General features: G+C 41.3%; 1 protein-coding gene across 8 annotated transcripts in view; it reads left to right on the forward strand.

The window, feature by feature from the left end:
• DACH2 (dachshund family transcription factor 2) overlaps nucleotides 1–16,167 on the forward strand; it is an 845,689-nt gene that overhangs the window by 531,771 nt on the left and 297,751 nt on the right. For all 8 annotated transcript variants that reach the window (XM_033945577.1, XM_033945572.1, XM_033945575.1 and 5 more), the window contains one exon: nucleotides 3,759–3,890. In XM_033945577.1, the coding sequence (XP_033801468.1) occupies nucleotides 3,759–3,890 (132 nt within the window). The remainder of the gene's footprint in view (nucleotides 1–3,758; nucleotides 3,891–16,167) is intronic.

The following is a 16,167-nucleotide window of genomic DNA, read 5'->3' on the forward strand; positions in this document are numbered from 1 at the left end:
CAGATACCATTTTTTTCCCTGTTGACGTTGCAGTTGGTGCAATCTCACAGTGAATTTTGGCCAGTGCATTGCATTATCTTTCCTACTAGGTCGTCATTAGACTTTTGTGCTCCTTAATATACACAATTGAGGGGAATAGTAAAGTGTGGTATAAAATGGATTGTTTACTGTACCTTAATTCACTGTAAGAGTCTCCTAACCTGCGATGGCTCAAGACCATAGAGTAGTGACTTCCATGGTACATGAATAATGCTACATTAAGTTTGCAAGCAACATTATTCATATTACCTAGGAACATTGGGACATTAACCTACAGCCTGATGCTCCTGAGCCACATTTTAAAGGGGCCAAACATTAATTTGCCACTGTACCCCTGAAGCCCCTCCATATCAATTTCCCCCATCACAGCCCTATTAATGTGCCTCTTCTCCTGCAAGTCCCTGTAGCAGCCGACTCGCTTCTCTTCTCTGCTAGCGGCATTCTCTTCTCCATGGCCTTCTCCAATCTATGACCCTGATCCTGTGCTGTAGCCAGCCCCTCATCTTCCCAAGTCTGCAGCTGCATCAGCTACATAAACTAAGTGCTTTATCAAATTGGAATAAACATAAACATAATGAGAAATATGGAGCCTTGGAGACTCTTGAATATTTTAAAAACTCTGCTGGTCTCAGCTCTTCAAAGGATACTTTAGAAGTTTGTATCAGAGAAGGCAGGACTCATTAGGCATTACAAATGCACCAGAGTCTCCAAGGCTCACATTTACTGTTTCTTGTTTTACTGGCGGAATCTGTTGAGTTGAGAAGTGTGTGTATGACTGGTGGCAGCCCTAGAAGTGGTGAGGGATTGTATAGATGTGGAGGGCAAATGCTGGATCTGAGGGAAAATTGTTTAAGGAGGTGGACAGAAGATAAATATTGCATGTGCTGAGGACATAGGGATATGTAGGGAAGATGCTGAACATTGGAAAGAAGGAGGAGACATAGAGGAAATGCTACACAGTGGGAACATAATACCTGAGAAGGGAACTAGGGACATGGGGAGGGGGGGCAGTCATGGGTAAATGGAGGGAAGATACTGAAATAAGGGAGATTTTATTGGTAAATGGAAGAGAAATTGATGCCTGTATTTTACCTAAGTGCCCTTTGACAAATATGTACAGAACTTGCATATCATGTATTTGACAGGTGTGTGTGTAAACATGGGCAGAGCTTAGATGGGACTCATGAAATTTATAGACAGTCCAGCTGATATGCAGTGCTATTTAACCAGCCCAAAATGGCGCTAAACCATAAATGGCAGTCAACCAGCTAAAACCACATATTCAGCACAAGATAACTGGTTATCTCCACTGAATATTTGTGGTGAGCAGGTAGAGGATTACTGGCTTTATTGCACAATAACTTGCAATTTTCTGTGTTGAGAGACCAAGTTTAGCGGCCTAATTGGGCCCTACAAATAGCAGTCCAATGATGGTGGTTATAAACTTAACTAGCCAGCACTGAATATTGCCTTAGCTGGTTAAGTTTACAATGGCCAAAAATAAACCAGATATTCAATGCTGGTCCAGTGCTGGTCACTAGAAATAGCTTGGCATTGAATATCCATAGTCAATGCCAACCGCAGGAGTTAGCTGGCCTGCCTCCCGTGGTCTGAATATTTATATATATAAAATATAGGTATGTACTGTGGGAAAATTCATTGTACTGAGAAACACAGTTAAAATTAGAGTAGCTTTCACTTGGGGCTTTGTCTATTTGTCCATGTAAATCAGCTTTTTACATTGTAAACAGTGCCTGACCCTTTAAAAATTGTTTTCCAAATTAGTATTTCTTCAAGCCAGATGTTGCATTTCCCCCCCCCTTTAACAGGACTATGAGATTTTTGAATACAAATAACAGACCAGTTAATGCACAGCAGCTGATTGTTGTAATAATGTCACTGGGCAAAGCTTTGTTTCATTTTTTTTCCCTTGGAATATTATTAATTGCAATGTGTTGACTGCTAATTTAATTGAGTGTTTTGTCAGAAAATAGGCCCATATTGCTATGTACTTACTTGCAATTCCATTTCATTAATTGTAAACCTCAAGGTTTGATTACTCACAGCTCTCCTTTTGTTAATTTACTCGTTCACAGTTTTGACAGATAAGCTTTCAAACTAATATGTAGGGATGGTGACATTGTAAACAATTAGGGAACAAGAGAATACAATAATCAAATGTACAGACTGACTTTTCTAGATAGATCTTGCGTTTTAGAGCTTCCCGCTAATGGCAGTTTTCAGCAGTCACAAGTTGTTTTCATAGTATTGTGATATTTTGAATTATGATATGAACTCTAGAGTTTTCAGGAGTCTGTTGTAATAGACTGACTAATACTCTGTAATGATATAGCCAGTTTATCAATTATGTTATCAACATTGTTCATTCCAATGACTTATAGTTTGTTTATCATGTATGCCTTGATTCCTCTCTCTCTATTTATTTTTTCTACATTTACCCCACCCCCCTTTTACGAAGCCACATTAGGCTTTTTTATTACCGGCCAAGGCAGTATTAGCTCCTATGAGCATCGGATCTAATACCATCGCTGCCAGTGATAAAAAAGCCAAATGTGGCTTCATAAAAAAGGGGGGGAAGGGTAGTTAAATATGCTGCTACTACTACTTATCACTTATAGAGCGCTGAAAGGCGTACACATGGCTGTATATTTTGCCATTTATACAGTCCCTGCTTGGAAGAGCTTACAATCTAACTTGGACAGACATGACATATAGCAGGGGTAGGGAACTCCGGTCCTCGAGAGCCGTATTCCAGTCGGGTTTTCAGGATTTCCGCAATGAATATGCATGAGATCTATTTGCATGCACTGCTTTCAATGCATATTCATTGGGGAAATCCTGAAAACCCGACTGGAATACGGTTCTCGAGGACCGGAGTTCCCTACCCCTGACATATAGGGTTATGGCTGCAGAACCCAAGGGGAGAGGAGTTAGGAGTCAAAAGCACTCTCGAAGAGGTGGGCTTTTAACTGGGCCTTAAACGCTGCCAGAGATGGAGCCCGCCGTAGGGATTCGGGCAGCGTTCCAAGCATACGGTCCAGCAAAGCAGAAGGGGCGGAGTCTGGAGTTGGCAGTTGTAGAGAAGGGCACAGATAGGAGGGAGTTACCAACTGAATGGACTCATCTAAAATCAAAAAAAAGTCTACGTTAGTTAAGTAGACTGTCATGGTGATTTGAAGATACAGGTCAAATGTAACTTTCAAAGAATTTCACATATCAGCATTTGAAAACTGACTAATTTTTTCATAAATCAATGACCAAGGCTTGTTTAAGGATAAAAAAATCCCTTTGCAGACGTCACTAACCCCCCTCTTTTTACAAAACCGCGGAAGTGGTTTTAGCGCAGGCCGGCCCGCTGAATGCTCTGCGCTGCTCCCAACACGCATAGGAGCATCAGGAGCAATGCAGAACATTCAGTACCCTGGTCTGTGTTCTAAAAACCGTTTCCGTGGTTTTTTAAAAGGGGGGGGGAGGGATTTTTTTTTTTTTTCAACTTGTGGATAGTTTGGAAATAAGTTCTCAGAGGTGAGGTTAACCAAAAGCCTAAAGGAATGAGATCTTGCTGTGTAAATCTTGGAAGAAATCAGCTTAAGGACTCTTGTAAAATACCAACTAGAAACTGAACAAGGGACTACTGGGTGTCTATGTCAAAATCACAGAATTGATGCCTAATTTTTTTTCCCCCATTCATTTCCTAGGTTTGACAGCAGCTGCCATGGCTGAGGCAATGAAGTTACAGAAAATGAAACTGATGGCAATGAACAGCCTCCATGGAAGCGGGAGCCAAAATGGGACAGAATCAGAAAATGAAGAACTTAATTCAAATGCAGGTACCTGTTTTTATTTCTTTATAAACTAGGAGACTTGGTCAGAAAAGATGTTTTCCCATTCTCAGAGATTAAGGCCGAGGGTTACCAGACGTCCCGATTTCCCCGGATGGCTTTTCAAAATGCGGCACTTTGTCTGGGTTTAAAAAAGCTCCTAAAATCACTATTGGGCAAAACGGCATCTGCGTATGAGATTATGCATTTACCATTAGCCAATAAATGCATATCGTGTTTTGAATATCATCCCCCCAAATACCTGTAATGATTTAAATTAATATATCATTAAGTGCAAGCCAGTCATTATATTGCATCGAGATTTTCAGAAAGTAGTATAAAGTGTCTCTTGAGAAACCTCTTAAGAAATTATAAAACCACAGGACAGCAGGTGTTGCCTTGACATTGACTGGTAACAGATTACAGCAGGAATCCCAAACCTTTTAAGAGAAGGGCATTTGAAGTCATGGACTTGAGGGTCCTCCTCATAGTTTGACTGGTGGTGGAGGACATCTTAGGACCTTTTAATGGTTTGAAGTGAAGAGTACAGCAGAGGCCATGGAATGCAGCAGATTTTTCAGAAGTTGGCAACCCCGTCCCACTTCTGGTAGCCTTGCCCTCTGCCTTTTCCTTTCCTCAGCATTGGCTTCCTGGGAGAGCGGGAGGATGGGGAACATGTAGGTAGATAAATGGCCAGAGATTATGTATATGTACAGTATATGTGTCTTTGGTGCGTTCACTAGACTGTATGAGTCGTGATATAAGAGAAAACTTATCAGTTCCTCTTCCAATTCACATTATTCACAAAATAGTTTAGAAAATCCTGTTATTTATAGATTGCCTCTTAAACGAGGGGAAAAGCCTCAGATCCCCACACGCCACCAGAGCAAATCTTGTGGCGGTGCTAGATAGGGATGTTACTTCACAGGCTAAAAACCCCCTCTAGGTTTTATTCTTAGGTGTTATTCTTAACGGATTTGATGCAATGAAAAATCTTAACTGAACAGTTATTAAAGAACCAATTGACTTATCTGGCTATATATTGTGCTGCTGTGTTCATGCTGCTGTAGTCTATGTATATTTTAGATCTTCCTTGCTTTATCCCCATCTTCAACCCTGCCTTCTATAGATTTTGCCTCATTGCCTGTTCTCTCTACCTCCTTTCTTCTCTCCTCTCTCTTCCATGTGACCTTCACTCTTTCCCTTTCCTACCACTTTCCCATTCTCTCTCTCTTAACTTAGTCCATCCTTGTCTACTCAGCTTCCCAGGATCTCCTTGGGCAGGAGAGTGTGTATGTGTGTGTGGGGGGGGGGGGGGGAGGGAGGGGTTTGTCAGTACTGCTGCCTCCCTAGGCTGCCTGATAGTTGATAGGTCTCAGTGTCTTCTCAAACATGAGCAGCCGTCTCCAGCAGTGCTTTGAGCTGGCGGAAATGTTCCCATGAGCTTATTGTTGTTTCTGCTCTCCCCGACCACATCCCATGGCTTCAGCAGCACTGTGAACTGGCTTCTCACTTCTGGATTTGCCACAGCCACTGAAACTGCTCTGGTGGTACTTCCATAAGCTTTGAGAATGGTGGGGTCCATCATAACTGCTGTTGTGGCTGCTTACTACCTTTACAGTGCCACAAAGGTCTTAATCTTTAATGGCAGAACCTGATAAACCCAATCAACTTTTCTGAGTTTGTGCCACCATGCATTGTAAAACAAAACAAAACAGGCTGTGGATTTTTTTTGGGGGGGGTTTCTCCCCATTTATCATGGTTTGGGACTCCTGGCTTAAAGGATAAAAAATAGAGATTACAGTAATACGAAATGGTCAGTCTTCCTAATTGTTAATCCCAGAGTTCTGCACTGGGGTCAGACTGAGAGCTTGGACAACTGCAGATGAAATTTAATGTGGATAAGTACAAAGAGCTCCTTTAACTAAGCTGCGCTAGTGGTTTTAGCGTGTGCGCTAGACGCTACCTCCTCCCTTGAGCTGGCGTTAGTTTCCCCGCGTAGCGCAAAGGTTAGCGGGCGCTAATCTGCAGCGTGCACTAAAAACGCTACCGCAGCTTAGTAAAAGCCCAAAGTGTTACACATGGCAAAAAATAATCTTAACTGAATGCACACAATGTTGAGTTCCATATTAGAAGTTGCCATTGAATCAAAGGAACTGCAAGGGAATGTATATTCTTAACTGAAGGTTATAACCTTGAAATCATTGCAGCTGAGAACCAGAGGGCTCACTTTTTGCTCAGAGGGTTTATCGAATCAGTCTTCCTCACCGAGAGGACACGTACTCTATAAAGAATGAACCAGGAAGAGGAAGTGGCTGAAAGAGGCTATAAAAAAATGGGACTTGAATTTAAAACTGAGAGGATTTTTGGGAGCTATCAAGCCTGGCTTGGCTCTTTATATTTTGATTTGTTTGCTGTATGTATTGTTTTCCCTTTGGGGCTTCTGAGCTGTTTTCCTGTTCTTGGGCATAAATTCTGCTTAAAGGAGTCTAAAACTTGAAAGGTTTTGTTTAGTGTCCCGGATATCCAGAGACCCTGAGGAGCTGCAGGCATCTAGCTATCAGTTTACCTGCTGTAGGATCTTGTCATTGAAGACAATGCATTGAAATCCTCAATTCAGCCTGCAGCAACAGTCAAAAGAGCAAACAGAATGGCAAGAATTTTTCAGGGAGGAATAGAGAACTAAACAGAGAATATCATAAGGCCTGAATAAATCCATGGTTTTGACCATACCTTAAGTATTATTTGCAGTTCTGATCATCTCATCTTATAAAGGATATAGCAAAATTAGAAAAAGTACAGAGAAAGGCAACAGAAAAGCTCCCCTATGAATTAAGGTTACAGAGGTTAGTGCTCTTAAACCTGGAGAAAAGATAACTGAAAGATGATATGGTAGTTGCTTATGAAATCTTGGGTTGTGTGAAATAAGTAATAAGAGAATGATTATATCCAGGACTTGGTAACACTCCATGAAAGTAAACTGGTTGGTAGAATATTTAAAACAAATTTAAGAAATTATGGCAGCAATATACAGCTGACGATGGACAGTATTTCTTTAACACTCACTACCACCAGCTCAAAAGCTATCCAGATATGACTGAAATTCAGTGCTATATCTACATGATTGGTCATAGGACTGCTGTTTGTAGTCCAACATGCTTGGTTGGCTATGTGGGCATTAGCAATAAATATAGCCATTGCCTGCATAACTTCCATCTGAACCTCAACTCCATCCCTGCACTGCCCTAACACTGACCAGAAAGTACTGCAGCAGTCAGATGGGATATTCAGTGGCGCTGTCTTCTTTTAATTTGATTGGCTGGGCAGGCTTAGAGGTTCTTCCATCCTAGTCAAATTAAAACAAAACAAAAATAACACACCTTAAGGAATTCAGTCCAGGCACTGAATCCTGGAGGGCACTATGCATTCATGTGATGTAGGACGGCAAGAGGTGCCTGAACACTACAGTATGTTGGCCTGAAATTGGCCTGCCTTCAACCATTGGGGATTCATAGTCTGTATTGAATCCCTGATGGCATGACACTAGCAGGATGCACAACCCATTGGTCTTACAACATAGAAGTGAGGAGGAGGTTCTGGGAGCCCACAGCCCATAGCCCACTGTCAGAGCCTTCAGGAGCAACATTCACTGGACTCTGAAGAGGTAATTAGGAGGACTGAGATCCTATAGCCCATGGTCAGGGCCTTGACTGAATCCTCTGAAGACTCTGACTGTGAGCCCCTAAGCCCATGGCCCAGCATTTTTGAAAGTGTTGACCATTTTAGGCAGAATCAGACCTGGATATTCAGTGCTAGGCCTAATCAAAGTGCTGTCACTGAATATCCAGGCCTTTGGCAGTGCCCAGGAGGGTACCGCCAATACTCAATGCCCTATCCAGATAATTAATTAAAGTTACAGCAGCATTTTATGAATCGTACTTTATGAATTGTCTGAGAACTGGCACTGAATATCTGTTTTGCCTGGATAACAACTGAGCCTTCTCTCACTCTGTTCATTACCATTCTGGCAATAACCAGATAGTGTTGCAGTGGTCAGAGCAGATAATTCAGTGGCCTTCTCCTGTTATATACCGCTGATTATTTGCTGCTGACTCAGTTTAACTAGGCAAGGATCTTTCCTGCCTGGTTAAAACTGTGCTGAATGTAAACTCCTAAGCATTTTGATCAGGCATGGATATTTAAAAAATGCCATCTTGGAAGCCTAGACCAGATATGTTCCACATTTTAAAAGATGGAAGAAAGTGACTAATGGCAAGGTTAAAAGGTGAGATTAAAGGGGCTATTCCAGCCAATAAAATATTTGTCAATGAATGGAAAAAGGATACAAATGAAGAAAAAGGAGAAATATCATAAAATCACTGGCAAGTTAGATATGCAGCATTGATAGGAATAACAACTAGATCATATGAAAAGAAGCTTGCTGTAGAGGGAAAAACTTAAGTTTGTCAGGCACATTAGAAGCGGGAAATCTGAGTGAGGCAGTTGTGATCAATATAGAGTAAAATAAGCTTGGGGCGAAGGTTAAGGCCATAACAAAGAGACTAAGGGGTCCTTTTACTATGGCGCACTAATGCATCTTAGTGCGCACTAAATGCTAATTCATGGCAATGCGTCCATAGGATATAATGGACGCGTTAGCATTTAGTACACGCTAATTTTTAGCGTGCGCTAGGATTCACTAGCGCACCTTAGTAAAAGGACCTATAAATGAATCCCTGCTTTGGTCTTTACTGAAGAAGATTTTTGAGAGCTACCTGCTTTAAAGGTGATGATTTAGAGCAGAGGTGTCCAACCTGCGGCCCCATGAAGTATTTTGTGCAACCCCGGTTGAGGGCGATGCAGTGTTTTCCTCTGCTGTTCCTGGGTGTTTACTATCTTGCCAACTCCCTCCTCTGTCTTGCTGCAGCGTTTGTGCGGCCCCAGAAACATTTTTTTCAGCCAATGCGGCGCAGGGAAGCCAAAAGGTTGGACACCCTTGATTTAGAGGAACTGAAGAAATCTTGGTAAACCTGAAGGACAAAATAGGCTGAATCTACAAACTAAAGGTCAGCATTTCACCTTGAATAGAGTACTGAAATAATTCAAAAATGAAATTGCAATTCTACTTTATTAATCTGTAACTTTTCATTAAAATCAACTGCCGCACCTGCAGATTGGAGATTGCCCATTGAAACAGAGTTTTAAAGAGACTTCCAGGGGCGATCTGAGACTCTACAGACCAGTGAGCTGACATCAGTTCCAGGCAAAAATGGTAGAAACTATTATAAAGAACAAAATTACTAAACAAATACATAAACATGGATTTGCTATAGATTTTTTTGAAAATGTGAACAAAAACCTATGGCTAAAAGTGTGGCGGTTGATATGGAGGCTCATTTTCAAAGCACTTAAACACACAAAGTACCATAGTAACCTATGATACTTTGTGGAGGAAACTCTATAAGAGGCACCTAAAATTATGCGCCTAAATAACTAGTTGACCTAGTTAGTAAATTGGCTTTGATTATGAGCTTTAACTTCAAAGTAGGCGTGTTTGGGGGGGCAGAGAAGGACTTAGGTGCCTCTAGGCACAATTCTCTAAAAGACTTAGGCACCTATAATGTAGGCCTTTAAAACTCTGGCTTACATTACAGGCACTTAATTTTATAATAGACACCTAAGTGTGATAGGCATCTATATTATTATCTCATGAAAGATATAGTGGCACTAGAAAAGGTTCAAAGAAGAGCGACCAAGATGATAAAGGGGATGGAACTGCTCTCGTATAAGGAAAGACTAAAAAAGTTAGGGCTCTTCAGCTTGGAAAAGAGAAGGCTGAGGGGAGATATGATTGAAGTCTACAAAATCCTGAGTAGAGTAGACCGGGTACAAGTGGATCGATTTTTCACTCCGTCAAAAATTACAAAGACTAGGGGACACTCGATGAAATTGCAGGGAAATACTTTTAAAACCAATAGGAGGAAATATTTTTTCACTCAGACAATAGTGTAGCTGGTTTTAAGAAAGGTTTGGAAGGGGGGGGCGCTAGAGAGGAGGCTTGAGTCGCGAGCTCCCGCTACCAACTCCGTTATTTCTGGCATATCACTAATTTTATCTACAAAACATACCGATTCTTTGTGCGATAGCGATGCCTCTCTCTAAGCAGGGCAAGATCGAGGCTGCCTTTGCCGGCACTTCGGGTGCCAAACGACAGAAACAGGATCCCCCGACGCCCACGAAGAGTGAGTCGGGCAGGCCACGTGTTGATCCTGAGCAAACCATCTCTGATCAACTGCAGCAGATTTCAAATATGATGTCGGAAAGTAAAGACGACATAAAAGATATTAAATATGAAATCATGAATCTCACCGAAAAAATATCAGCGATGGACACCAAAATGTTAACACTCGAACGAAAAACTCTACTCATAGATGAAGTTGCTACTAACCAAAAAATGGATCGGAGAGCCATACATGCCCTGGAAGTCTAACTTGAAGATCTGTGCAATCGTGGGCGTCGTCAGAATCTGCGTATCAGCGGCCTGAATGAGGGAATTGAGGGTAATGATGCCTGTAAGTTTTTCGAAGATTGGCTCCCCAAGGTGCTATCCCTTACGTTTACCAGGCCTTTGGAGGTGGAGAGAGCCCACAGGGTACCAACGAAATCTCACAACGGTTCTCAGAAATCGAGACCGTTCGTGCTGAAGCTGCTTCGTTTTCCACACGTGGCGACGATCCTGGAAAAGATGCAAACGCTCCATAAGATCGAATGGCAAGGTCAGACTGTTTACATTTCAGCGGATTTCACCAAAGCTACAGCCGACAAACGGCGCAGATTTCTTGCTCTACGTCCTCGTCTGCGGGCGTTGGAAGCTCGTTTTGGTCTCCTCTCCCCGGCTCGCTTTAAGATCACTTTTCAAAATAAAACTAAGACCTATACCGAGCCAGATGAGGTGGAGCATTTTCTTAAGGAACAAGAAGCATTACTCCCCATGGAAACGTGACTATATACCTCTGCTTACTCCTCTATAGGGGTTTATTCTACTAATAAGCTATAGCATAAGTTTTGAGTGATATGTTTTCTCCGACATAATATCTGTGTTCTCAACAAGGCCTTTTTGCGGGGTTGGTGGGGGAGGAAGCTGACTTGAGGCCTCCATGTTGTGGTGTCTCCTCCCCTCCGCAGGCCCTCGGGGCGCCTTTTGGGTGGGCTGATTGCAAGGCTTATGTCTTGCGGGTTGGGGGGAGTTTAGTTAACTGTTGGGTGGGTGGGGGGGTATGTTTGTGTGCGAGTATGGGATATGTTTGTTTTCTTTTTTTTTTGTACAGTGCAGGATGTAATGCATGTATGCGATGCTTTCTGCTTCTTCTGCCAGCATTTTCCTTCCAGTTACCTGATGGCTTTTTGTAATGTGTTATCTTTGAATATTAGGGGGTTAAATCATCCTATCAAACGAAAAAAAACACTTCTGTATTGTAAACATCATTCAGCTCAAGTAGTTTTTCTGCAAGAAACTAAATTGAATTTGATTGAATCTGCAAAATTAAAACGAGACTGGGTCTCTCAGTGCTTCTTTTCTCCCGCAGTGGCCTCTAAGGGAGGGGTAGCTATATTACTATCAAAACACCTTAAATACTCCGTTGTGCACTCTTCCCATGACTCGGAGGGCCGGTGGGTTACTGTCACACTGGAAATTAATAATATCCGATACACCTTCTTTACAGTATATGGCCCGAATGTCCCCAATACTGAATTCTTTGGAACATTAGCTAAAGAACTGGCCTCTATATCTACTGATTACTTTGTGATAGGAGGTGATTGGAATTTAGTCCTAGATGCCCATCTTGACCGCAGATCTCAATCATCTTACCGCTCTCCTCCAACACTTCCGATACTGTATCACATTATTCATTCATATGGACTTGTGGATGCTTGGCGTCTTTACCACCCGACAGAACTTGAGTACACGTTTTGGTCTGCGCCTCATACTTCTGCCATGAGGTTGGACTACTTTCTCTTGTCTCACTCTCTTTTATCGTCTGTACGCTCCACTTCTATTCTTTCTTGTCCTCTTTCTGATCATTCAGCTGTTTCTATCTCTTTTTTTCTATCTGCTCCATCGTCTCCTACTCCTACCTGGCGTCTAAATGCTGCTTTACTAGCGGATGAGGAATTTATCCGTCAGGTTGAAGTTTGGACTACGGAATATTTTACATATAATGATACCCAGGAATTGACATTTCAAATTATTTGGGACGCCTACAAAGCTTACTTGCGAGGTAGAATCATAGCTTATTCGGCTCACTTAAATAAGCAAAGGAAGCAAGAACTCACTGATTTAGACACTCAAATTAAATCATTAGAGACTAATTATCATATATCTCCATCTGTCCCGACATTGACTTTGATTCGTAAACTTAAATTTCAGTATAATTCCATTCTTTCTGAACGAGCCGGGGTTTCACTACTACATGAAGGGGCTCTTTATTATGAGCATCGCAATAAAGCAGGGACAATACTAGCCAATTACCTCAAACATAAAAAGAGAGCTGGGCACATTAAAGTTCTCAAGACGGCTGGATCTCTTATCACGGATCCTAAAGCCATCACTAACCACTTTATATCCTTCTATGAACATCTATATACCTCGGGAGTTGACCCTACTGAACTAGATTTTGAAGATTTCTTCAAGGGCATGACCCCTCCTGAATTGCCATCCAAACTGTTGGAAAATCTAAACCAACCTATTTCTGAATTAGAAATAGGTGAAGCTGTGGATGGTCTGAAATCTGGCAAGGCACCGGGAGGTGATGGATTATCCCTGGGCTTTTATAAAGTTTTTCGGAAGCTTATTCTTCCCAAATTATTTACATTATACTCAGACTTCTTGAATAACGCTACTGGTGGAGGCACTTTTGTTGAAGCAGATATAGTAGTGTTTCCCAAGCCTGGACGTGACCCCATGCTTCCGAAAAACTATAGACCTATCTCATTACTCAATTATGATTGTAAAATTTATGCGAAACTTCTTGCAGATAGACTTGCTAAAGTTTTACCTTTACTTATACATCCTACTCAATGTGGTTTTGTGAAAGGCCGACTGACAGCGGATAACTCTAGAGTTTTCTGTCATGTCCTACAGGCAGCCCGAAATATTTCCACTCCGGCGTGCGTGATGTCATTAGACGCGGAAAAAGCGTTTGACTATGTGGAGTGGAAATATTTATTCTATACTTTAGGGTGGTACCAGTTGGGACAGGTTTTCACGGATATGGTTCATATATTATATACTAATCCCAGGGCCAGATTGAATGTGGAAGGTTACTTGTCTCCATATTTTTCCCTGTTTAGGGGAACTAGACAGGGATGTCCACTGTCTCCTCTCCTATTCAATCTAGCCCTGGAACCTTTATTGCGTAAACTTGATTCTGACCCCGATATAACGGGTATACAGGTGGGTCCGACTGAAGTACGTTTATCGGCCTTTGCCGATGACGTGCTCCTATATGTGTCCAACCCGGATGATTCCCTCCCGGCAATCCTCAGTCTTCTTTCCAGATTTGGGCGACTTTCTGGATACACCATTAACTGGGATAAGACTGAGGTATTGCCTTTGAATGTCTCTTGCACAAAGGATATGATTGCACCATATGGCCTTACGTGGTGTTCTACGACCATTAGATACTTAGGAATACATTTCTGTAACACTTGGCAAGACACGGTGACCCATAACGCTAAGCTTCTGCTTTCCAAACTCCAGGCACTTTGTCACCAGTGGTCCCCTCTATATTTAACATGGTGGGGCAGGTTGGAGACCATTCGAATGATGTTGAGTCCCCAAATTCTTTATGTGCTCCAAATGTTGCCCTTGCCTCTTCCTCCCACCTTGTTTAAACAAATTGACAAAATCATGACAAAATTCTTATGGTCAGGGAAGCCATCACGTATTGCGTTATCTACCCTTAGGAAACCATGGTCCCAGGGTGGAGTTAACTTTCCTCAGTATAACAGATATGCTAGGGCAGCGCTGTTGCGAGGAGCCAGTAAGTGGTTTTTACCTCCTAATTGTATTACTCTGCCTTATTGGGGCTTGCTGGAACAAGCATTAGTGCTGCCATATGCCTTAATTGATGCCTGTTACTCTAAAACTGTTCCCTGTTTTAACAATTGGGTGGTGTTGCATGCTACCCAACAGGCAATCTTTGGGTTGGGTCGAACCCTACAACATCCGATCTTTACTAATATTCATTCCTCCATCTGGGGTAACCCTAACATTACTATAGGCTCCCGTATGGTGCATTGGCCTTCCTGGATAAAAGCCGGTGTGTGGTATGTGAGGGATATTCTGAATGTTCATACCTTATTGTCCTTTGATCAGTTGCAATTAAAATACAACTTACCTTCTCATCAGCTGTATAGATATCATCAATTATGTCATAGTTTGAAAGCGGCTTATGGCCCTGCATTAGAGCGTTTGAAGCGGGGAGCTTCTCTCACGTCTACTTTGCTGACATCATGGAGTACTAAACCTCATCTGATGTCTAGAATTTATGGTGTTCTACAGGGTGCTGACCCGGACGATCTTCTTCCTGTTCAAAAGCAGTGGGTCCAAGATCTTCATTGCATTGTTTCTGAGCAACAATGGTCTCAGGTGTGGGGCCAATGCAACAAACCCTTGCACTCAGCATCTCTCAGACAATCATTGTTTTTTGTTCTACATAAATCGCTGTGGACTCCTATTAAACAACAACGGGTCTCCCCGACATCTTCCAATAATTGTTGGCGTTGCGAGACTCACCTGGGAACTTTCCAACATATGCTTTTCGACTGTCCCCTTGTTTCCGCCTTTTGGTCTGAGGTGGGAAATGTAGTAGGACAGGTCCTATCATCTCCAATGACTTTATCTTATTGCCAGGTAATACTCCGTTCTGTTATATTGGAACCTCCACTCTCTCGTCCACAGTCTATTCTTCATGACATTCTCCTGGGGCTAGCCATAAAGACTGTGCTCCTCCACTGGAAAAGCAAGTCCCCAGTACCTATTGATCAATGGTGGAATATGGTACTTCTGTGCTACAAATATGAATTACGATTGGCAGAATGTAGGGGTTCCCAAGGGTCTTTTTATTCTGTATGGTCTCTTCTGCAACACTATTTACGTATTTGTGTATTATTACACATTGATCTCTTGTACGCTGCTGTGCATGCTTACATTTGTTTGTACTGTACTTTCAATATCACCCACTGGATGCTTTGTTCTGTAGTTTGCTTTTGTTTATTGTTATGATTATTTATATTTTTTCTCAATAAACAGATTTGACTTAATATAAATATATATGGTATACACACACACATATATATATATATATGTGTGTGTGTATATATGTGTGTGTGTATATATATATATATATATATATATATATATATATATATATATATATATATGTGTGTGTGTGTGTGTATACCATATATATTTATATTAAGTCAAATCTGTTTATTGAGAAAAAATATAAATCATCATAACAATAAACAAAAGCAAACTACAGAACAAAGCATCCAGTGGGTGATATTGACAGTACAGTACAAACAAATGTAAGCATGCACAGCAGCGTATATATATATATATATATATATATATATATATATATATATATATATATATACACACCACAGAGGCAGAGGATACAAATTCATTTCCGATGTGTTTAATATGATATTCTAAAAACAAGATAAGTCGGGCGTCCTTCCAGGAAAGGGCTGGAAAACACTGTTCTACAAAATATGTTTCTGTTAAAGTTTAAAGCAACTTTGTGAGAATGAATTACAAACTGAATCATTGAATATTTGAATATAGACAACTGTAACCTATACACTTTCAAAATTCCAAAGAATACAGTATTACCTGACCAATCGGTCATACTCATAAGGGTTAAAGGGACACTCATGTTTGCAGAAATGGGAAATTGCAGAGGCAAGGTTGTTTTCCTATCACTAGTGTTTGTTATCTTAAATATATTAATCTTCTAATTGTATTTTTATTTTTTACATTTTCACATCTGTCTTTAATGTTAGAAATAAAACATGGGTGGTGTTAGAATTTCACTGTGCCACACTGAGTGGCCATTATTTGTTTGCAGCAGCAAAAGAATGTTTGTGGAACTGCCGTGATCTTGCATGCTTTTTAGGCCTGATGCTGCTAAGTGGAAAACATAAAGCAGATTGATTCAATGTCTATAAAGTTTTTATTTTTCTAAAGAAGTCTCAGTGCTTTGCCATAAAGGGGTCA

The sequence above is a fragment of the Geotrypetes seraphini genome, chromosome 5 (genome assembly GCF_902459505.1).
Source record: "Geotrypetes seraphini chromosome 5, aGeoSer1.1, whole genome shotgun sequence".
Taxonomy (NCBI): domain Eukaryota; kingdom Metazoa; phylum Chordata; class Amphibia; order Gymnophiona; family Dermophiidae; genus Geotrypetes; species Geotrypetes seraphini.